We start from the raw sequence: 24,792 nt of genomic DNA, 5'->3' as shown, positions 1-24,792 counted from the left end.
AGAAATCAATCAGTAATTAAGATATATATTACAGACGTACACTAGTAAAAAATAATTATTTTAATAAAATTCCGACATAATTCAAAATTTGAAATTGTTTTGGGCTGGTCTATGTCCGGGCCCAGTGGGCTTTCCAAATTGGGCCACACTAAGCCCAAACAATTAATCTCGAGGCATACGAACGGTCGAGATATAAAAGATTGCCAGGTGTACATTTCCTGCAATTCATGCCGAAGAACAGAGAGCATTGTTTCCGTTTCTGTTCTTCATTTTGAACACTCTCTAGTTTTCCCAATTTAAAACCCTAGTTTCGAGATCACCGAATGTTTGATCGCTTCCACCATGGGAGCCAGCCGAAAACTCCAGGGAGAGATTGATCGGGTACTCAAGAAGGTCCAGGAGGGCGTTGATGTCTTCGATAGTATCTGGAACAAGGTTTGGCTCTCATTGGGAAATCTTTGATTTTTTTTTTTTTGGTGCTTATGGATTCCGTTTCTGGTTACTTGAGCGTAGATTTTTTTGTGTGTGGTTTTTGTGTCTCTTGGTAGGTTTACGACACCGAGAACGCGAATCAGAAGGAGAAATTTGAGGCGGATCTGAAGAAGGAGATTAAGAAGCTCCAGAGATATCGAGACCAGATAAAAACATGGATCCAGTCGAGCGAGATAAAAGATAAAAAAGTTAGTTTGTCTTAGTTTCTTAGTAATTGTTTTTTATTTAGAGATTATTTGTCTGTGAGTTTGTTAGCTAGATTTTAGATCTGTTTGAATGCTTACATTGGATTGGAGTATCATGACAGGCTAATCACCTTCCATTTTTATGTTGGTTTTGTTTGCATTAAGTATTTATCAAGAAATTGCTAGTCTTTGAAACTCTAAATCTGCTTATGTTGATATGCTCTTTTAAGTAGCTAGGACAAGATGATATTGCAATATGTTAGGGTCACCTTGTCGTGGATGATTTGTCGTATATTAAGTTTTAAGAAGATACACTTCAAATTTAGTGGATTATTTGACTGGCTTTCTTGTCGGATATAACTTTGCTGGTTCTCTCTGCTAGAGGTTTTATTATAAAAATAGCTAAGTTTTTGTCGGGCGAAGTTTATATATAGACAGTGGCTACACCAAGATCACAAAACAACGAAGGCATTAAGCGTATCCGTTAAACTTGTATTTGGTAATCATTGTTCTTTCCAAAACAGGATGATTGAGAAAGTGGTGGGCGGAGAATCCATGATCAATGTGATTGAATATAAAGCATTTGAATTTGTATAGTGGTGCTTGAGGAAATGTTTTGTGGGCAATTTTTTTGTGTTGGTTGATGGTTTTGCATTCCTTTGTTGACTTGATGTGTCTTCATGTGTAGTACTATGTTGTTTGTGGCGTAGAATTCTACATTCTAGCCCCTATGGAATTCAACTTAGAGGGAAAGTTCCTAGAATATTGTGTTTAAAAAAAATGATTGCTTACTGTTTATCTAAAACTTATCCGCTTTTTTGACCTTTTTCATTTTTGAGTTGCTGTATAATATGATTATTTTCTAATCTTCTTTTAATGATATTTAGGGGAATTGATTCAAAATGCCTGCTGTTCTCCCTAATAATGAAAATAGTTATTTCCGAGATTGACAATCATTTTTCTGATATATGTTGACATAGGTTAGTGCCTCTTATGAGCAGGCTCTCATGGATGCTCGCAAGCTTATTGAGAAAGAAATGGAAAGATTTAAAGTATGTGAGAAGGAGACTAAAACAAAAGCCTTTTCAAAAGAAGGCTTAGGCCAACAACCCAAAACTGTAAGTGTCTCTTTATTCTTATGTCATGCTTTCTTCATATTTAGTTCGTCCGCAATAATTCGCTCTTCAGGTTTCAATCTCACTCTGTCCATCTAACATGATAAATTGATTGTTTTCTTTTCAATTAACTTTGTCGGAGTTCATAATGCTTATAGCTAAGTACCTCATTGTGAACATGATGCATTGACTGTTTTCTTTTCAATTAACTTTGTCGGAGTTCATAATGCTTATAGCTAAGCACCTCATTGTGAACATGATGCATTGACTGTTTTCTTTTCAATTAACTTTGTCGGAGTTCATAATTCTTATAGCTAAGTACCTCATTGTATGCTTGAAATCTAATTTTGTTTCTAATGTAGTTTATTTTGTTTCAGGGGTATTTTAGGTCTTGTTTTCTAGGAATACCTCTCTGTTTCTGTTTCTCTACTCTATTTTCATTGTTTCTCTGTTCAATTACTCATGGTTAGTCTGTGATGTTTGAGTTGAATCCTTTTCAAGTATTTTCTAAATTCTATCCATTGCAACTTTTGTAGTACTGTTTTTTTGCTTCAAACTTTCATTGTGGGTTATCTTGATAGTTGTGTAGGACATATCATTTTTTTTTCCCCGTATGCGATTGTTGATTTTTTTGATAGGATCCAAAAGAGAAGGCGAAATCGGAGACAAGGGATTGGTTGAATAATGTGGTATGCAAGTTTGTTTGTACATCCTATACTTTTTCTGTTATTTTTTTGGTACATGAATTTATTCATCAATATTATGCCAAATTCATGTACTTTTAATTATTCCCTGCTGTCTCCAGAAAAGTAGGTCAGCTTCTCGTAACTTTAATCTTGTCTTGTTAGTTATCTGCAATTCATGCAATTATAAGGGGTATTGAGTCTATAAGCCTTTTTAATTTTATTCTAGACAAGGTTCCATTTGTACGGATAGGCAGCCTTGGTTTTTTGGTGACTAGGCTTCTGTCTTGCTTTATCAATATGAATGTGAAAAGTGTTTCTGGCCCTAAATTTAGATATATCTTTTCTCTCTTATGCTAAAATCAATCTTATTATCTATTATGCTTTACCCTCTTAGTTAATTTCTCCATTGCAGACTTGCAGTAAAAGCAATTTATATGATGAAATCCGGTTGTAGGATCAATTACTTTATGAGTATTCCTCACTCTGAGCATTTTTGAAGTGTCAGCTCATGCCACAGTATTTTTATCCGTTAAAATATGCTTCAAGTTATTCACCGTTGTGGGCTTGCCTATATGGAAGTGAAGGCTGCATTCTGTTCTTAGAGCAGATGCCTTTACCACTAGATAAATGTGCTAGTAATATATGCTGACAACTAAGGTCGCCAATTATGCATTAAGCACAGATCAGGATGAGACCAAGGGGAAGTACATGATGACCATACCGTAATCATAATTGTAATGTAAAGTTCATGCCATTAGTTTAGTGTGTCTTATTCATTCAAATCTCCAGTTTTTAATCTATAATCCTGGAAATAACCATATTTGTAAGATAATTTTCTGGTAGCATTGACTTCATTAATTGTATGCTGAAATGGTAGAGGTTAAGGATGCCATTGGCTTCTTAGTAAAATCTATAGAAAACCTGGTATTGGAAGAGACATTAGATATTGGTCAAACATAAACATGGATTGACCATCCTCCCTTATTTTGCAGTCTTGATGTCATAAGAAATTTGTTTTTCATATTATGCTTCCATCTACCAGCCCAAAGTTATACTGCAGATTTAGCACAGTAATTTATTTTTTCACAGGTTGGAGATCTGGAAAGTCAGATTGATAACTTTGAAGCAGAGGTTGAAGGGTTATCTGTGAAGAAAGGGAAGACAAGGCCACCTCGATTGGTCTGTTCCAAATTATACCTTTTGTTGCTGTATAAGTAATTGGCATTTTTCTTTGCTGTGATGATTAAATTTCATTTTACCAATCATTCATTGACATTTTCTGGCATATTCTGGTGTCACTTCATTGACAGACTCACCTGGAGACATCTATTTCCCGTCATAAGGCACATGTAATGAAGCTGGAGTTGATTTTAAGACTACTAGATAATGATGAATTAAGTACTGACCAAGTTAATGATCTTAAAGAATTTCTGGAAGATTACGTTGAACGCAATCAGGTTTGCACTGGCAAATATACTAGCCAAGTTGTCAAGTCTTGTTCTGTAATTGTTATATGCATGTTTTTTCGAGCTTGTGTTTCATGCTGACTATTAGAACCTTGTTTTTAACACATGACTGACATCCTTGATTATTTGTGAAGGAGGATTTTCATGAGTTTGATGACGTTGATGAGTTCTATAGCTCTTTGCCATTGGACAAGGTGGAAGCACTTGAGGATCTAGTGACACTCGGTCCATCTAGTCTTGTTAAGGTAACTTATATTATCATCTCTATCCTTTTGAACTGTTGCGATTTATGTTTTCTTCTATTATTTTTTTAATTCAACCTTTTTGATTAATCTTGTCTCCTTTTATTGTTTTCTAAGAACAAATACACCTGCAAAATATGTGGAAGTCCAATTTTTGGGCTTTTTTTTTTCTATAGTAAAATTTTGATTTGTAGCATTACAGCATTTGTTGTTTTTCAAGAAGCATATGGCCATAAGAAACAATATTATTCTGAGTTCATTTCAGTTGGATCGACGTTACTTGCATTGTTGGTGATTTAAAATTCCTGTGTCTTAGTTGATTTTATTTTCTTTAATTAAAAAAAGGTGATTCTACATACTTTCTATAATTGTTTCTTACTTCATTGCAAATCTTGCCATGTAGTTTACTTACACGATCGCTATTAACATGCTACACATATTAGTCATTGTTAATATGTGGTTGAGTCAATTGCACTGGATGTTCAGGTCATGCAGGTTTATAATCAGGAGAATGTAACTATTATATGAATGTTATTTTCTTCCTTGTTGAGAAACACAATTTTTTCTGTTTCTACGCCATTATTATTTGCTGTCATCACGTATCTTTTAATTTTCTTCTTTTGTAAACACCAAATTGTGGCACCTGGTTTCTATTTAAGTTTAATAGTTTGAAACTTTAGGCACTCTGTTATACATTGCGAATTACTCCAATGATGGTTTTTAATCTGAGGAAGTGTTATCTGTTCACCTCTTGGCCTCCTAATAAAGTTGGGATTTTGTTGTCTGTTTGTCTGTAATAGCACGGAACAACCTTGTACTATTCAATGGTGGTGTCTATATTTACCAAGTTGTATTTTCCTTAATGAAATCATAGTATTCCTCGGATTTGATCATGGGAGTCCATTGTGGTGATATCACATCATTTAGCTAATTGAAAAATTCTATTCACATTTTCTATTTCCTTCTCCTTTTTTTTGGCAGGGAGTTGGTGCTGTTTCCACTTCTACGGCAGTAGGTTTGAAGAACTCTATAGCAACATCATCAACTCAGTTACCTGTAAGTATTAAAACTTAGAACGTTAACTAGAGCTGAGGTGCGAGATTAATGACATTGAATCATCTATCTTATCTGTCTCTTGTGATTGAGTTATGAATAGGTTTGAAGCTTTTCCTCTTTAAAAAAAGTAAACTAGAACAGTTGTTTGTATGAACTTCTTATTTTTTGACATGAATTTTCTAAAAGAGAAAACATATGATGCTCATACCACCGTTGTGCTCAGATAAACCGGAAACTCCATATGCACATCTAACTTATTATGAGGTATCCTTGTGTTAAGTGTTAACCAATCATTGAAAATGTGTATCCTGTTTTGTAAATTTAGTTATGCTGCAGAATGCCATCTATCAACCCTCACTTTTCCCTTATTCATTGCTTATTTTCTTGGGGAGGTTTTACATGGAAAATTTCCTGTAATCTTTATCTGGAATACATTTGCTTGACTGTTTTTAAAATTGTAATGAAAAATTCTCTTTGGTTACACTTCATTTGATGGTCACGGTTTGTTGTTTTTTCCCTGACATCATTGTTTTTATTTTAATATCAAGAAAACATCATTGATGATTTTTTTACGATTTGTTCCCAGTCTTCTTTGTCATCAGCTTCTCAGCAGAGCACTTCTTCACAGGACCAAGGTGAAGAAACATCTTCTCAAGATGGTACTGACATTGCTCCCAGAACACCACCAACAAAAACTGGTGGTGCGGGATCTTCCATATCAGCAGTTTCGCCAATTTCTGTCTCTGGAATTCCAGTGGGACCTAACTTGACTGCAACTGCTACTGTCTCTACACGCCCATCAGTCAGTGGCCTAACAGCAGCAACAATTCTTTCTGCTCCAGTAACTGTTCGTGCTGTCACAGAGAATCCTGCCACCAATGTTCCTTCATCAGTTGCCATTGCTAATACAGGGAAGGAGGAGGATACCATAAATTTTCCTGGTCGTAAGCCATCTCCAGCCATCCCTGAGGCATTGCCGAGAGGCATCAACAGAGCTGTCTCCAGCCAACCTTCGATTAATTCTGCTATGAGTTTGGGTTCTGCTGGTGGTATCTCAAGTGCTGGGACTGTTGGTTTAGTTCCACCTGCAGCAGATGTTGCTAAGAGAAATATTTTAAGTGTTGATGACAGAATTGCAAGCGGTGGTCTTTCCCAGTCAATGGGTTCTCCTCTAAATAACAGAATGATGTTACCGCAGGTTCCCAAAACAAGTGATGGAACTGCTTCAACTGATTCTAATAATGTTAGTGAAGGTGCTGTTCTTGGTGGAAGGGTCTTTGGTGTTCAGTGGAGACCTCAAACTGGCAATTCATTTCCAAGCCAAAATGAAATGGTACGTTCATCCACTCGTGTTTTATGCTTTAATTTGTGGGTTGTTATTTTTGTGGATCTACCTTTTCACACTATCCATGTAGTGTGTTCTTTCGGCTATTTCTTTGGGTATAAACAGGCAATTTATCGAATCATTAAATATACCAAGAAACAAAGGTAGCCATGCCATTGAGTAGCTATAGAACAAACAACAAATCACCATCTTAATCAATAACAATCTAAAAGTGTACCAGATTATCTGGCTCATAATAGTTCCCCTACTGATTAAGTATATTCCAAGGGCAATATGACACTTCATATCCTGCCGTGAGAGCTAAACCCTGTGCCTGATATTCAGTTCTTGCCTTTTTCATTTGAATTGAAGACTTCTGGTTGCATTTTGTTTGGTTGGACCTTCTCTTTTTTTTTTTGAATAATTTCCCCTTCTTAGTTGATTCTCAAATTAGTATTGCTTCGTTTCATCAATTATTCACAAGCCGAGTACTTATTGGATATCATGTTTCGTTCTCAAATTGCCTATTTCCAAGTAACTAAATGAAGTCGTGTTTGCTTTTGTTAGACTCCTTGTAAAATTTTCTTCTTCTTCTTCTTTTTCGTTTTTTTTTTGTTTTGTTTTTGTTTTGTTTTCTTGAACTTTGGTCTGGATGTTTAATATCCTGTTCCATTAACCTTTTGAATATCTGAATAGTTCAATATCCCTGAACTCAAGTATAACCTGTGCTTTGCTTCTTGCTAAAGTAATCCAAATCGAAATGCTCATTGAACTATTGAACTAGTTATTCCTCTAATTCTCGCCACAAGTGCTAAAATTTTTCTGAATTATTTTGTGTACGTTGGAAGGCAAACAATTTTCACCTTTTCATCCTTTTCTAGAAATGCATTTCTGTTATTGCTTCTGAAGAATTTGCATGTTGGCATTTGAAGTACATGCTGACTGTATTCTTTTCAGGCAGTTGAAGACTCGTATTGTAGAAATGAGAAGTGAAATGTTGAGGATGTGGAAGTTCTATCTTGGATAATAGTGTATATCGTCAAATAGAATGACTTACAGTTGAACATGCTAACACTTTATGCTAATTTTTATAAGAAGGGTTGGAATATAATATGAAGACATGTTCCATCTTTCTTGATGGATTATAATTTGAAATGTTGAATTGGTTGCTAATCACTCTATCTGCTGTATAAGCACATTATCTCGTTTTTTGGCACAACTTTCTTATACTAATTGAGCTTTAAGTTGAATCATTCCTTTTAGGGTCAGTTTCGTGGAAGACCTGAGATTGCTCCTGATCAGAGGGAGAAGTTTCTTCAGAAGCTCCAACAAGTACAACAGCAAGGTCATAGTAACCTTCTTGGTGCACCAATTCTTCCTGGTGCAAGTCACAAGCAATTTACCGCACAACAACAAAATTCACTCTTACAGCAGGTTCTTTTCTAATTCTGAAAATTTTAAGTTAATTTGTTAACAGATTTTCATCTTATTTGTTTATAGATCCTGGAGATGATTATAACACCATTCCATGTGTCTCTTATGGAGTGATACAATATACTATGTTAAAATGCTTTTTAACTAGAGAAGTGACCTCCATTATTGGTACCATTACTTGAAATGAATCTGTGTTAATTCGATGGGCATGGCCCAGTTGTAGATGTTATTTGGCTCATAGTTCAAATGGGTCCTTGCATAAGGCAAAACAGCTTTCCAGACATTTTAAGCTTGGCAATGTTGAACATGTTGGTGTTCCCATTGATAAGATCTAAATGAGAATGTCATGGTTGTTGTGTCCTGAGATCAAGAATAAAATTGAATTCCTTATTTTTCTGCAAAGATAGCACACATTGTGAGCAAATCCCTTCCAAAATTTTGAAATTTAATGATAGTAGAGATGAAATAGAAAGAACTATTCTATATATTCACAAGAAAGAGAAGGGAATCTTTAGAAATAAGAAGGGCACTGAAGCATGGTGGTGTATTGGCTTTTTTACATTAGGTAGTAAGCCATCAACTGTAACATGTGCAGATGTCTTGCATTTCATTTCACACGTTGTCTAGGTATTAACTTTGCATGCACAAATCATTGTTGACTGATTCAACAAAGTCAACCATTGACTTTCCTGCTTGATGTCTCATTGAATAAGGAAAATTATCCTATTTAACTTTTGTCTTGATTATGAACCTGTCATTTGAGTTACTATAACTTTAACTTGACTTGTGCCTGGCAGACAAACATGGAATTGTTGAAGTTCAATTTTATCTTTCTTGTGAACGTTACCCGGTGAATATCAGAGAATATAAAACATCATTAAATGCTCTTTATTGCTGTAACCACATTTATATATCATAATTATTGTAAGTTTTGACCTTTATCTTTTTTTCTCTGAATACTTCCTTCTTTAAATTCTCTTCCCTATGTCTTTCCTTTAAGTAGTTGTTGAATTTTATTCTAATTATCTTGGTTAATAGTGTCTTGTGCCATCATTGCGGTGAGGTCAATTTCTAATTATCGTCGTGTATTATGCTTTATTTTTCAGTTAAATGTTTTGTTATAATTGTGTTTTTTTTCCATGTTTCTCTTTGAGCCCTTTTTTGGCCTTTTTAATGATTTTTTTCAATCTTATTGTCAGAAATTAAGAATAAATTTTTGTTGATCTTGAGTCATGTTTTAAGAGGTATCACAGTCAATCCTGGTTTCCAAGATTTTGTTAATTTGCTTTAGTCATTTTTTAAAAGGTATTGCAGTCCATTCTGGGTTGCAAGATTGTCATCTATGGGTAAAACACCTAACTTTCAAATCGTCACATGCAGTTCAATTCTCAAAGTCCTCTTTCACCTCAAATGGGACTAGGACTAGGAGTTCAGTCATCAGGTCTCTCTACCGTTGTATCTTCTCCACAACAACAGCAATCGCCCATCCATCAACAATCAACCCAGCATCCTTTGATCTCAAGTGTATCAAAAGACGCAGGTCTGTTTGACGATATCTGTCCTTTTAGTTTTATTTCATCTTTTCAATTAAACTGTATTTTAATATATAAGTTGTTAATATTGCAAAAGTTGAGGAGCAGCAGCAGCTACAAAGCTTTCCTGATGACATGACCACAGAAAGTGGTTCAAGTTCTGCATTGAATAAGATTATAAATGATGATGATTTGAAAACACCATTTATGGTAAGCATGCGGTAAAATTTTGTTAACTTTTTTGCTTTACTATTTATGGCCTATTTTAATATGCTTGTTTGAATTATTGCCTGAATTGAAGATTGCAAGAATTTCTGTTTAGATAATAAATTAGTGATTTCCTCTGTGGGTTTTACAGTGTTCATTAGTTTAGATGAGGTCAAGTTAACTACTCTAGGACTGGCCATGAACATTGGACTGTGAGGTTCAAATATGAGAAGCCATCTACTTGTTGTTAAGTAATAAAAATAGAATCTGGTGGGAAAATCTAACTTCAGTAGATATAATTCTCTATTGGTGATTCTTGCTTTATTTAGGGTTGGTTATATGATAAATTGGAGAAATGGAGTATTGCGTACTTGAAATGATCAAAGGATTGTTGGATGAGTAGCAATGACTTATCAATTGAGCTTAAAACTTTCAAAACCAAAGAGAAGGATTATGCATGATTGTCACATGGGCTACACTGTATTGAGACCCTGGCATGCAAAATAAGTTATGAAAGATGCACTTATTTCATGAAGGGTATGCAAGAAACTAGAAAGAATAAGTTGATGATATGAGCCTGGGTAACAAGGAGTAGACAGGGAACCATTGTGTAACGTGCTCTAGTTAATATCGAAGGATGTGGCTAAATGAAAATGACTTGGATAAAATAACTTGAGGCTGAGCTCAAAAGAGGCTTGAAAATAGCAAACTGTGCCTTTGGTCATAATAATTACATCATATGGTATTTACCTGTCTCTTTCATAGAACATATATACATTCAGCTTTCTGCTGTTTTCCTTAAGCAAGGTTTAAAAAAGTGGACGAGGCATACGCCTCAAGGCGAGGCGGTGACCATTTGCCTCGAGGCATACGCCTCCATGGCCGGTGGTGAGGCTTGCGCCTCAACCAGGTGAGGCGCTCCGCCTCGAGGCTCACTGCCTTGAGGCGGAAGAGGCGTGCGTTCATGAATAAACATAAAAGAAAAAAGTGCCGATTGTTGTGGTCCTTGCAGAGGCCGGAGATTATAAGGAGGTTGGAGATTATGTGGAGGGGATGCCAGTGGTGGATTCGGTTGTGGTGGCTTTGAGCTGTTGATATTCAAAATCATCAAATCATTGATTTTTCATACGGGTGGAGGCTAGGGTTTTTAACACTCAAATCATTGATTCATTGATCAATGGATGAGATTATTTTAAAATAAAAATTAATTATATGTATTATATATATATATATATATATTAATAATATATCAAAGATGGTAATAAAATTATGAAAAATATTAAAAATGTTTATAATATAAATGAACTTTTATTCATTATCTACAAATTATCTAAAATAATAATCATCTCAAATCCAATTAAATCAAAGATATGAAATTAAAACAAAATAAAAACAAACTTTTTTTGCCTGTGAATAAAATAATCTTTTTTTAAATATTTTTTAAAATAATAAAAGATGATAATCAATCACCATTAAAAAAATTATAGAACCTAACCAACAAAATTATTTTTTTAAAAAATTTTAGATAATTATACAAAATAAAAAAATAAAAAAATAATAAAAATATTTGATAGTTCATAATATAAATATGTAAGCATTAGTTAAATTATCAATTATTTATCAATTATTATTTACAATTTTTAGTTTTTTGTTGAGGTTTACGCCTCGGATCGCCTCGAGGCTTACGCCTCGCCTCATAAGATCAAAACGCCTCAAGTACGCTTTTCGCCTTTTTAAACCTTGTCCTTAAGATCTCTTTTTGTTTATGAGGTATTGTATGCTAAGATAGGAATTGACCCAGGATGATCTTTAATTTGATCTCAAAAGGACTCAAGTCACTTTTGAAGGATCCAATCCTATTTTTTGATGCTATTTATTCATATTTTTCAATGAGAATGGTGTATGCATCTGTCAGATGTGATTATTCTGGCTTCCTGTTCCACTTATTCAATTACTTGTGATGTTTGGCATAAATCTAATTAGATATTTAGGATTTTAGGTACAATGAAGAAGCATTTATCCATATGATACATTATAACCCTCGGAAGTATCTTTTTGTACGTTTCTCATTTGGAAAATCAAAGAACATGGCAAGAAGAAATTTTTGGCAATTAATCAGGACCTGATCGCTAATGTTTTTGCTGTCCTTCTAGTTTTCCTGCATATATATATATATATATATATATATTGCTGAACTTCTGTTGATGGCTAGAAAACAAATGTAATTGATGATAGTGTTATTGGCATATGTCCTTTCCAAAATTACTAAGATGCATTCTTGCTGTTTCCCAGGCCACTGGATCTACCTCAATCATGGAAGGTAATCGATTACCTAGAGACACTGATCTCTCACCTGGCCAGCCTGTGCAACCTGGGCAGCCTTCAGCTAGTCTTGGTGTAATTGGTCGAAGAAGTGCTCCTGACCTTGGTGCAATTGGTGATAACCTTAGCGGATCAGTTGGAAATTTTGGAGGAATGCATGATCAGATTTATAACATGCAGATGCTTGAAGCTGCATATGGCAAACTGCCACAGCCGAGGGATTCAGAACGTGTAAAAAGCTACATACCAGTATGATGCTTGTTCCTCGTATAATTTTATTTTTAATGATCAGATTAGCGATGTAAATATTAAACAGTGCAAACATATTTATGTCATTATTTACCCTTTCAGCTAATTCCCTTCTGTTTCTCTTTTCTCCAGAAGCACCCTGCTGATACTCCTGCTAGCTATCCCCAAGTTCAGGCTCCAATTATGGACAATCCTGCTTTCTGGGAAAGATTGGGGGTTGAGCCATATGGCACAGATACTTTGTTCTTTGCATTTTATTATCAACAGGTGTTCTATGCATTTTCAATAATGATTTCTTTTATCTATTTTGTCTATTCTGATTCTTTTGAACTTTGTTCTGCAGAACACTTACCAGCAGTTTTTAGCCGCAAGAGAATTAAAAAGGCAATCATGGAGATTCCATAGGAAATATAACACTTGGTTTCAACGCCATGAGGAGCCAAAAGTTACAAATGATGAGTTTGAGAGAGGAACATATGTATACTTTGACTTCCATATTCCTGAAGATACGACAACACAAGGATGGTATGTTGATGCTTCATATTTAATCTTTTATTATTTGTAAGCATATGTTCCTTGTCTGTTATTCTGTTATTTCTGCTTGTTATAGACCCCATCCATTTTTATTGCAAAAAACATTCATAGTGGATGCTTAGGTGCTTTGGATGAAGATATTACCAAAAATATCAAGTTGCTACCTGGCAATATAATATATATTTATACCGATTTTTTTCTTTTTTCTTTGTTTTAGTCATTTAAGGTTTTGGATGAAGCACTTGAAGTAGTGAAGCTTATGTATTTTGATGAATCATCCCCACTTTCTTAATTCTCCATCTTAATTGTCAGATGTGCTTTAAAATGTTTTTTTTTCCTCCTTCATGACATGCGGACTTCCACTTCTGGTTGCAGGTGTCAAAGAATCAAGACTGAGTTCACATTTGAGTACAATTACCTTGAAGACGAGCTTGTTGTTGTGTAGGAAGCTTAACCTCCAGGAAGAGAGAATTCAGTAAGTTCCTCATTGTTGCAATTTAAACTGAATATTCCTTATGTGAATTAAATTGCTATCAGCCAAATTTTCAGAATTGGAAAACTGGCATTTAAGATAATTTATAAGCATCTTTAACTTTGAAATCTGAACTATTGAAGAATTCTGAGCTCTCTTAGGTGAAAATCAATGAGAAAGAGCTTAGTTATTTCAAACATGCAGAACATTTGTCTGTTTTTCCAATATGACCCATCATACATGTTCTTCAGATCATTGAATGCATGATTTTTTTTTTCCTTCCTTTTTTCTTTAAAGTTTTTTATGCTGTGGTTTACTCATAGTTAATTGATTTGCAGGCATCTTCTCATTCCGGATGAGTAATCCTGAGATACATCAAAGAGTTTTACAGTTTAATGATGTTGTAATAATGAATATGATTAACTTTGTTTTGTTTTTGTTTTTGTTTTTTGTTTTTGTTTTTTTTTTGTATATGTATCATGCATCGGCCTGGTGGTGTATGTCAGAACTATCGAACTTTTAGTATATAACTTATTCTGAAAACAGCAGCTCCCAAATCCCAATTTCAAGAAATTATTCCCTTGAATCAGCAACCATTTTATTTATTTATGTTTTTTTTTCAATCAAAATAAATATCACATGAAAACAAGTAGGAGAATATCTTTTGTTCTTCTTTTTAGGTTTTATAGTGAAAAGTTGATCTCTAAGAAATCAGTTAAATCATTAAGTGTTAAGTGGTGTATTTTTTATATCTGTTTGTTTGTTTTGTCATTTATTCATTTTGTTTTTTTAAAAAAAAGCAAATGACTTTATTATTATTTTTTTTTTAAAAAGCAGCGTTTGCGTGTGTAAAATGCTTGTATCTGAGGGTTCGTTTGGTATGATGTAAAGTTGTTACTTTCCCTGTAAAGTAAGGGGTGAATTTATTTCAAGCGTTTGGTTCTTAAAAATAATATGGTCTCCTTGTAATCACTTTCCACTTAACTAGGGAAAGTGATTCACAGGGGGTTGGTGTGAAAGTGTTTACATCGTTGGATGGGAAAGTTTGGTAATTGCCAAATTACCAAACTACCATTTATTACATAAAACTCTTGTCTTTAAAAAAACCCTAACGTGATCATATTTCCAATTCGGCGGAGAGTGTCACTTATTCTGAATCGGAGAAATCCTGGTAATATTTTTTTCTTAAGTTTGTTAGATTATTTTGTGTTAAATTTTTGTTAAATTTTTCTTGGTGTAAAATTCATATTTTAAATGGATCAAAGATAAATAAATTTCATATTTGTTTGTATAATATTTTTATTGGAGAATTTTTGTTTTGATTAAATCAAATCTATGTTGAAATAATAATCCAACATGATAAGATAAGAACTTGAGACATATATATTTTACTTGTCCACGATTGTTTTTTTTTTAATTCTCACGAAAAATTGTTCTGCAGTGAATCAAAGTTTTTAAAATATATGAGATATATAAATAAATATTAAGTAGAAGCATTCAAATCAAAATATTAATTCCTTAGTTTAACAATATTATTTATTGTCTCTTTTTATCATGTTTTTGCATAACATATTTTTTTATTTTTATGAGATTTTATTGTAGATATAATGGTGCAAACCTTTTTTCTTATGTTCATAAATTCCATATTTTTGTTAATTTTTTTGTTAACTTGGTAAAATTTATGTAAATGAAAAAGGATGCCTTTTTGATATTTAAAAAGTTGATGAAATTCATTGTAATTCATCAACATTTTTAGGGTTTTGCTAGCGAATTTCATACATTCTTTTTGAAAAATTGGTTTATTGAACTTCATATATCTTCTTTTTCCCTAAGATTTATGTTGTTGTAATAGAAAATCTTGAGTAATAGATATGATGTACATAATAAAACTACTTTGAAAACAAAAGTAATGTGAATTGATTTTTGGAGGGTTTTTTATGTAAAAACCCTTGTAAAATCTTGATATTATATCCAGTCCTTAATTTTTTTCACAACCAAATCATTGAATGCCGAAAAACCCAAAAAACTTTTAAAATGATTACGTAATGTCTATTTTAATGTGTGTGTTTTATCGGTCTGTAAATCAAGATTAAATATTTGAATTTATTTTAATGTGTGTGTTTTATATATATGTTTGTAATTGATGAATTTATTTTCTTAAAGCATTTGAAGAAGCTTTGTAAAATAAAAAAGAATAGACTCAATAATCACCTTTTTAGGCCTTAATTTTTATTATATGTTTTTATAGGTCTATTTTTATTATATGCAATTCTCTTGGCTGCATATATAGTTACTCTGCATCTCAACAACTAAGGGCAAAAATGAGAATAAACCTAATTTTACATTGAAAACAAGTTCATACCAAACGTGGGAATTAAGTTTGCATGCAAAGTTATTACAATTTTGACTGGGATAACCAAACGTTGTAATGTTATTTTCCAGGTAAAGTAATTGCATGCAAAGTCTTTCCCTGCAAAGACTTTACATGCAATTACTTTCCCTGCAAAATGCCAAACGGGCCCTGAGTGTATACTTGGATCTTTTACGACGCAATGTTTGTGTTATACTTGGATTTAAAAATTTTAATTAATAATGTGTTACAACTATTTTTATTTATTTAGTTATAATACAGTGTTAAAAAGAGCTTTCTCCCTTTCACTTGTCTGGGTTGCCCCTAATTTAAATTAATTTATCCACTTTAATTTAGAAAAAAAAAATCATACTTATTTAATTAAAAATACTGCTATTTATACAAATTAGAACTTTTATCATAATATTATCGTTTTTAATATAAAACTATATTTTTTTTAGAGTACAGTATTTTCTTTTATCTTCCTTTTTATTTTTATTTTTTTTAAAATTTGTTTAACTTGTGAGTGTTTATAATTATGGCCAAGGATCCATCTGAACCCTTCATCTTAACTTTTATAACGATTTCTGATCTCGAGGCATTCATTATAAGGACCCTCCCAACCCATTCCCGCCACTTCCCATCCGGAGTGCTTCCATTTGCTCCTCCGAAGTCGCGACTCTCGAGTGCCCTCCCTTTGCTTTCCAACGATGCTGTGGGTGGACAAGTACCGGCCAAGAACCCTAGACAAGATCATCGTCCACGAGGAGATCGCCCAAAATCTCAAGAAACTTGTGATTTTCTTGCCTTCTCTCCCGATTGTTTATATTTTTGCACGATCTAGGGTTTTTGAGGTTTTTTAATAATGTTGTTTTTTTTGGCTTTGGTTTATATTCAGTTTTGGGTTTTTGGTTTTTAGGTTTCGGAGCAGGATTGCCCTCATCTTCTTTTCTATGGACCCCCTGGATCGGGCAAGAAAACCCTAATTATGGCTCTCCTCAAGCAAATGTTTGGTCCAGGAGCTGAAAAGGTGTGGTCTTGCTCTTTCGTTTCTCTTGCCTTTCTTAAAAATATTATTGTTTCTTTTCTGTTATCCTTCTTGCTGGATTTCTCGCAGGTGAAGTTGGAGAACAAACCATGGAAAATTGATGTAAGTTTTTCTAGTATCATATCATCGTCCTTTTATTATTGTTATTATTATTCTTTGCATTAGGCAAACAAGCAGATTGTTAAGATACTTAATTTCTTTTAGCTCTCTCAGTACTCTAGTTTCATGTGTTGAGAGATTTGTTGAGGTTTTCCAGTTTTACAATTGGAAAATTTAGGGCTCCATTGGAGCTTCCCTTTCAATTTGCCTGGGCAGTGAAGTGGAAGATGCCTGGTGCCATGGTCTGGCATTAAAATCTGATTATTTTTCTATTACAATTGTTTGTACAGGCTGGGAGCCGGACAATTGAGCTTGAGTTGACAACTCTGTCAAGTACCCACCATATCGAGTTGAACCCAAGTGATGCAGGTTTTCAGGATAGGTACATTGTTCAGGAGATTATTAAGGATATGGCAAAAATTAGGCCCCTAGATTCCAAAGGCAAAAAGGGGTTCAAAGGTAACATTTTATAATTAATTGTGCTTTTAAGATCTTAACACTTTGTCAGATGGATTTTTTTTTTTCTTTTTGTCCTCCAAGGGTTAGGCACTGCTAAGAGGATTCTGAATCATCATCTTGTTTTCACTTGTAGATCTGCAGAGCCAACATTATGGCTTTTACTAACAAAATAGTCATTTTATTGTTCCTTAATTAAAAAAAAAAACCATTTCTTTTCTATTGAGTAAGCAATGCATATGTTGCATCTTGGAATTGGTGAAATGTGAGGATCTAATTGTTATGCCTTTTCTACTTAGTGTTGCTGTTTTAAGTTGGCTTTCATTATTTCATTTACTTCGTAAGGGGGAGAGAATTATTTATTTTATTCAATTTTGTATCCATTTTTCATGAGTTTGGGCAGACAGTATACAAAATGAGCTTTAAATTTTGGGTGAATTGCTAGCTTTCACACTTTAATTTGTGATTACTGATTTCTTATTTTGTGTCATTCATCCAATTTTATTTATGAAGGTGATTGTACCTTAAGTAATCATTCTCCAAGTTCATCTTTTGCTCTGGTGAAAGACATGAGAGGATGCCTGCAAATTTCATGGGTTAAATTTATCCAGACCACTTGTTTTGGGGTCCTTGTACTGCATAGAAGGCTAGAATGTATTCTTGAAGCTCCATTTCTATATAATTTCTGTAGATGCATCATGTGCGTGAAAGCTCAATATTAACACAATTGCCTTATCTATGCTTTCATCATCTTTGGCATTTTATTATAGTAACAAAATTTCATGCACTTAGGCTTGTGATTAACTAACTGACAAAAAGTCGGAAAAATGTAGAGCAGCAATAATATGGTGTCAACAATTATTATATGTTGATTGATTGTGGAATAAATTCCCTTGCTTTCATGGAATGATGGTGTAAGCTATTCTTTTGTGGTTGTGCACAGTTTTATATGAGCAGTATGTGGATTTCAATGCTGTCAAAAGATATATGCAATAAATTCAATGCATTTTGTTTTAAGAATTAAGAACAAACTATTTATGTTCACAATGCAGTTTTGCTGCTGAATCAAGTTGACAAGCTCTCGAGGGAAGCTCAGCATTCTCTCAGGAGAACAATGGAAAAGTATAGTGCCTCATGCCGATTAATATTATGTTGCAATAGCTCTTCCAGAGTAACTGAGGCTATAAGATCCCGTTGTCTGAATGTGCGAGTCAATGCACCCACTCATGAACAGGTTATAATACTTATATTTTTTATGGTGTTTATTGTAATTATGAGTTGTAATAGCAAGCTGCAGTGTTCCCTTCCAAAGCCTATAACTGACTCTATGATTTAGCTTTTAGATTTCTTGAAGTGCCTTACCGATGGCTTTTGGTTATGAGAAATAGTTCCTTTTCCCTTCTAGCTCATTATAACTTCTTTAATCCTGGCCTGAAAAGTCTCTTGCCAATTCTTTCTCATATCATAGGTATATATCTTGAACAAATTATATAAGTTTTTGTTGCCTATTGTTTTTAGGTATCTATAAGTTTCACTTGTAGATCAATGTTTACTAAAGTGAATTATTGAATATATTACAACAATTTGAGAACCAAACCTAAAATTATTAGGTACCAAATGAGCATACAGTCTATAGATCTGCTCACTACAGCAAATATTTGCATGCCTTTGTTGGAACTTTTTCCAATTGTTATTTCTTATTCTAGAACTTTATGACATTGTTGTTTTAATTTTTAATTTTTTCTATTTTGTTTGCATTTGTTTGGGAATTGCATAATTACAAAAAAGAAATTAAAGCTGCGTGTTCCATTTGTTATTTCTCTATAAAGTGGTACAGTATGGTTGGTCTCCTCATGTCAATGTTTCTCAGTTTAATCTTGAAAATAATTGTCTATAATAGTTAGGCTTGATGTTCTTGCATTAGGGTTTGAATAAAATGAGATGAGTATTCATAGTGATGACTGCTAGATAAGGCATGTGAAAATTTAGGTATGGAGGCACAAGGGTATATTTTTGTATGATCTTTCAATATGTGTCAGCCTATTAAATATTGTGTAAAAATTTAAAATCCGTTCATGATAGTTGAACATGAAAGCTTCCACATAAGTGAATAACAATAACTTTCTTTCCTTCAAGTGGTTACTTCATCAATTCATGTGTTCTCCGGGCATTCAATTTCAGAGTGAAGATTTGTAATTCTTATTTTCACTCATATAGGAATGCATACAACCATTCGTATGTTGAAAGGTTTCTCTTGTAATTTTCACACCTATCTGAAATCCATTGTAATTCTTCCACTTCACTATTGTGATATTTGGTATATGGATGGTTATGCGCTATAAACCTTTTTCTTTATTTTTAAAAGATCCTAACAAATGAATGTATAAATTTTCCTTAACATATGGGCATGTTGTTAACATTCATACATGTGTAAACAACTCTAAATATGAGTTTTGTCCCCAAAATCATAGGCAGTTAGTCATTGAGCATAATTTTCATTTAAGCCTTAAATTTTTCTCAATATATCCTCTTTATTTAGGCATTCAATCCTTGAGTAAGTAGTGGCTTGGTCATTAAGCTTCAAATTTCCTTAAATGAATTTAGTTTTTGATCTGAAAGTCTCAAATTTGATGTTTCATTGTTGACAAGCCGAGCAACGGTCCCCTCGGGCATGCAACTCACCAAGATTAATTGATTAGTAGCTGTAGTAATCTTTCCTGTCTCGTAGGTTTATTTTACTTTAGTACTAGTGAATTAGTGATCTGAATTTTTTAATAGGTAGTAGGATTATTTTGAACTTCTATACTTGGCGTTTACAGATTTACCTAAGCCACTACATACATACATGTCTATGGACGTAATGATAGATACTTTTTTGTGTTGCTATGCTTTGCAAATGTATGATATTCGGTGGTGTTTCAGATTGTTAAAGTTTTGGAATTCATAGCAAAGAAAGAAAGTCTGCAACTGCCTCCTGGATTTGCAGCTCGTATAGCATCTCAATCTAACAGGAATTTGAGAAGGGCAATACTATCTTTTGAGACCTGCCGGGTGCAACAGTAAGCTCATTAGCTTCACATGCCTGTTCTTTTATTTATTGCTGACTTGAATACAATATCTGCAGTTTCTAATTTTTTGTTATAAATCTCTCTGTGCCAAGGTATCCCTTTACTGCTAACCAGGCAATTTCACCACTTGACTGGGAGCAGTATGTCTCTGAAATAGCATCGGATATAATGAAGGAACAAAGCCCTAAAAGGTTTTTCATTATTTTTCTTGGTTTACTGGAAGTTATTGGAAACCAATCTTTTTCAGTTTTATATGCTTCGTTTTCACGTGGTCATTTTAGCTGTTAATTAATTATGTATCTTTGACCTTAATGAATGCATAATCTGTTAAGTACATTATTAATGTGAAAGCCCTTTCTTTTTTTCTTTTTGCTATTTTCATAGTATATGTTTGGGAAACTTCATTGGTAATTATACTGAATGTCAATTATGTACTGTCCGAGTGGCTAAAATTATTGTTATATGCTTCCAGGTTATTCTTAGTTCGAGGGAAATTATATGAGCTACTTGTTAATTGTATTCCGCCAGAAATCATTCTGAAGGTAAAAGGGTCATGATATCATTACTGTCTTTCTTTTTAGCTCGTCCACTTGATGTATCGCTAATTTGTTCTAAGTATGCAGAAGCTGCTGTCAGAATTGCTGAAAAAGTTGGACTTCGAATTAAAACATGAAGTTTGCCATTGGGCTGCATATTATGTAAGGTTTCCGTAACTGATTAGAACAGTTAAACTGTAAAGCTGTTATTTGTATATTTGGATTTTGGACCTACTGAGACAACTTCTTTCTGGTCTTGTTATACAAGCCCTCATCACAGTATGTCCTTTTAAATTCTTTTCACTGTGCTAATCTAAGTATGCGAATAATGTCATCTTTTTTTAAGTGTTCAATTTAAATCTGTTATGCCTCCTTTTGTCGTTTCATGCTACCCTTGAACTTGAAAGACCATCTAATCTGGCTTTCCCTCTTAGTCTCCTTCATTGTGCCATGTATGACTCCAATTTTATGTGAACTCCTAAATATTAACTTTGTTAACTGGACCAAGGCAGTCATGGAACATTATTTATAAATTACCTTTATGAATGCCCATTTATTTTAATATGGTGTTGACTGCCAAAGAATTAGATCTTTTTGAAAGAGAGATAAAGAAAGGAACTCTTCAAATTGTTTATAATCTTAGTATGGAAGAGTGGATTGAATCCTAAATATCTGCTTCTATAATGGGATTTATTATTTGGAAAAGCGGATTGAACACTAAATATCTGCTCCTATAATGAGATTTATGATTTCACCGCCTTTAGGTAGTCCAGTATATATGTATTTATTTATTCATTTTAATTATTTTAACTTTGAACTTTCAGACTAATGGAAGATGGAAAGCCATTTGTAGTAATCACAGTTGGTCAACAAGTCCTTCAAAGAGATAATTATTTGTATAAATGGTGCCATTTGGGCATTTGTGTTCATCTTTTGGTTCATTAATTGCGTGGCACAGGCACACTTGTTTCTCGTGAGATCTCAGATTTTTTTTTTTTTCTAGACAGTATGTTATTTGCGAAAATGAATCTTCCTTTGTTATATTCTTTTCCAGAATCAAGTGGAACACTATCTTTTGGTTTTGGAGAACTCATATCTCAAGTTCCCTGTTTGGGTGCTTTATCATTTCCAATGTGGAGTCCCCTTTTTGAGAATCCTGAGATAAATAGGTTGTCTTTTGGAAACTAGATATTTTCTTTGATACTATTGTACAAGTTTTTTTTTCATTTGTTAAGTGAGATGGTAAGTGCTGTGGAGACAAATGAGTGGATTTATGTGGAGCTGCTGATTGATTTGCTATGTGATTCTGGTGAATGAGTGCCTGACTTCAACCATTTTCACGCAAAGGCTGTGAGGCCTTGGGGCAATGCAATCATTGTATTTAGGTTCTTTTAGATTTTTTTTTAATGAAATAAGTGCTTAAGTTGTGTTTTTTAAAAGTGCTTTGCAGCTACTAGCTACTGAACAAAGCATCAAGGCAACCATCTTGATGGAGCTGAAATGTTTTTTCAGTCCCTCTAGTCTTTTACCAATTGATAGCATCATAATTGTGGCTCTTTAACCTTCTTCGATATTAAGGACATAGAAATGACAGAGGAAGGGTCCATCATCTTCATTATTATGGTCCATTTAAACCAACCTTTTTTGCGGCAAGCATAGGGGATAAGTTTTTTATTTTATTTTTATTTTTTTTAACTTTTATATCGTAAAGGCAGAAGAAGATTTTTGTTCAACAGGAAAATAAATTACGCTCTTGACATCTGACAGTATATGAGCATGTTGTCCTTGTATTTTCAGCCTCGTTTCATTCATGTTTATTTGATTTTTGGCAGGAGCACAAAATGCGCATGGGACAGAAGGCCATCTTCCATATCGAAGGTAATTTTGTCATTTTCTAGCCTATATGTACCTCAACTCTTTTCAATTCATCCTGTTCGTCGTTCAGGAATTTTCAATCTTATTTCAGTTTCTCCCCCTTGGCTTATAAATTTATTTTTGGCATTTGAAAGGATATCTACTTTATCTCTGCTTATGTGACAATATAGTCTATTATTGCTATAGTGGGAAGGACATCTGTGTGGTGTAACATTTCTGGTCAATAACACCTTCGTATGTTAAGACATGATGTAGACTTCTGAGTATGCTGTCCCTGCTAGCTCAAACTTTTAAGTGTAGTTTTTTTCTAACATCCCTTAAATTGGCGCATTTCTATTTTTGTTAATGTAATGGTATTGATCTATGCCATACAAAGGGGCACATAATTTGTTGAGTTATCATTAGTTGTACCATTATATCAGAATGCTGGAAGCTTGAAAAAGTTTGTGCTTTATCTTTTTCTTCAAGGCGTGTTTATGTTCGATGTATTATCGAAATTTTTGTGTTGAGTTGTTACTTGTTAGGTTGAATTATATAACTTACTTACAAAGCATAAATGATGATCACACTTGATGCAAGTGCATAACACCTACAGTTTGTTGAGTGTATGCTTCTAGCGTTTTCTATTTCATTTGTGATTTTTGAATTTCTACTCTTTGCCAATGAAATAATCTGATGAGAAGACAATCTCATAAAAGAATATAAAGGAGTTTTGATAGTTGAAAAAACATATATATAGATATTCTCATTGAGTAAGCTCTTGCACAAGTTTATCTGTGTATGTGGATCTTGGAGTAAGATCTGCTAGTGAGACCAATCAACAGCTTAGTGTTGTCTGCAATCCTTTTTACAGTGCTTGTTAGGCCCGTCAACTACTTCTATATCTCGAGTATTCATAAAAATTCAAACCTACAATTGTGCTGGTTGATATTGTTTATGACTTGGTTTTCCACATGGTAATGGAAACAATAAAAGACTGGTGGTTATGATGGTTCCATTTGATGCTAATGGTGTTGACATGCTAAATTATTTTCACTTCTGTTTATTTTTTGTGCACTATTATATCTCAATGTCATGAATCATAAACTTACCTCACACTTATTCACATGCACAATCAATTATTCAAGCTTCCTCTTGGGCAATCGACTGTTTCCGCCATCTTTTGGCCATGGTGAAACAAAGTTGTGCTTGCTCTGTGTATGTTAATATCACTTTTGAGCATGTACTATGACATCTCTAACTTATGTGTTCTGTATGGTAAAATGTGCTTTTCTGCAGCTTTTGTGGCCAAATTTATGAGCATATACAAGAGTTTCCTCATTGCTACATTTGGCTAAACAAACTCCGAGAGCTTCTTTGCATGTTCAGTAAGCATCAACTTCCCATTTATCTTTGAGGTACATTATGATGTTCTTAAAGATTATGAATTTTTTATTTTTTATTTTTTTTAAGGTACGGTTTTTGCTAGAACTGGAAACTAAAATCACTTGCTGATGTTGATCTTTGCCTGCTTAAGTTCTTGGACAAGTTCTTTATCTGAGTTATAAATTGACCTCCAAAGCCATGGAATGCTTTTGTTTGGTGGGGGAACACCTTTCAAATTCCATGGGTCAACTTTTGTTAATATTTGGGCATTGAAATTTGAAACGGGCTTAATTCCTTTTTTTTAAATTCGTATCAGTAATATGCCCTGTCGTTTATTTCCGCACTCCATGACAACTGTGGTTGTTCCTAAAAAATTTGATCTCAAGTGGTGATGCATTACTACTATCAATTTTTCTATTTCATCTGAAGGCAAGCAGGGGCATGCATTGTGTGGGATTGAAATCCGTGATGAAAATAAATCTTTTTTATAATAGTTGTTATCAGAGTGGTGTGTTTGCACTGAAGTCGATATGCATGTTGGCTAAATTAAGACTTTATCTTTTTGTTTTATACGAGTATTTTGTTTTCGTTGTTGAATATTTAATTTATTAATAACTTATTGAAATATTTTTTTTTTTTTTAAAAGTAATTGAGTTATAAGATGATCAAAATTATAATG

The 24,792-nt window shown here is 33.5% G+C and overlaps 2 protein-coding genes across 4 annotated transcripts; both read left to right on the top strand.

Moving 5' to 3' along the window:
- The first annotated feature begins 238 nt into the window (after positions 1 to 238).
- Positions 239 to 13,889, top strand: LOC120266736 (CCR4-NOT transcription complex subunit 3). Of its 3 annotated transcripts, none has more exons than XM_039274397.1 (17): positions 239 to 435; positions 549 to 680; positions 1,679 to 1,795; positions 2,431 to 2,481; positions 3,568 to 3,657; positions 3,789 to 3,935; positions 4,079 to 4,189; positions 5,168 to 5,242; positions 5,829 to 6,575; positions 7,830 to 8,000; positions 9,381 to 9,540; positions 9,630 to 9,742; positions 12,032 to 12,310; positions 12,443 to 12,577; positions 12,654 to 12,835; positions 13,220 to 13,319; positions 13,655 to 13,889. In XM_039274397.1, exons 1-16 carry the CDS (start codon positions 343 to 345, stop codon positions 13,287 to 13,289), a joined length of 2,673 nt encoding a protein of 890 aa, XP_039130331.1. In that variant the 5' UTR covers positions 239 to 342; the 3' UTR covers positions 13,290 to 13,319; positions 13,655 to 13,889. The 3 variants fall into 3 exon arrangements, with proteins under 3 accessions (XP_039130331.1, XP_039130332.1, XP_039130330.1); XM_039274398.1 differs by having other exon boundaries at positions 1,658 to 1,795; positions 5,871 to 6,575; XM_039274396.1 differs by having other exon boundaries at positions 1,658 to 1,795.
- A 2,425-nt stretch (positions 13,890 to 16,314) lies between these two features.
- On the top strand, positions 16,315 to 24,541 carry LOC120267451 (replication factor C subunit 3). The gene is made up of 12 exons (XM_039275109.1): positions 16,315 to 16,460; positions 16,586 to 16,696; positions 16,784 to 16,816; positions 17,104 to 17,272; positions 18,322 to 18,503; positions 20,192 to 20,328; positions 20,430 to 20,528; positions 20,810 to 20,879; positions 20,961 to 21,035; positions 22,706 to 22,751; positions 24,027 to 24,115; positions 24,201 to 24,541. Exons 1-11 carry the CDS (start codon positions 16,377 to 16,379, stop codon positions 24,083 to 24,085), a joined length of 1,065 nt encoding a protein of 354 aa, XP_039131043.1. The 5' UTR covers positions 16,315 to 16,376; the 3' UTR covers positions 24,086 to 24,115; positions 24,201 to 24,541.
- The last annotated feature ends 251 nt before the right edge of the window (positions 24,542 to 24,792 follow it).

Source organism: Dioscorea cayenensis, chromosome 8, assembly GCF_009730915.1.
Source record: "Dioscorea cayenensis subsp. rotundata cultivar TDr96_F1 chromosome 8, TDr96_F1_v2_PseudoChromosome.rev07_lg8_w22 25.fasta, whole genome shotgun sequence".
NCBI classification, from domain to species: domain Eukaryota; kingdom Viridiplantae; phylum Streptophyta; class Magnoliopsida; order Dioscoreales; family Dioscoreaceae; genus Dioscorea; species Dioscorea cayenensis.
Note: the sequence above shows the minus strand (reverse complement) of the source record. Positions and strands in the feature narration are given on the sequence as shown.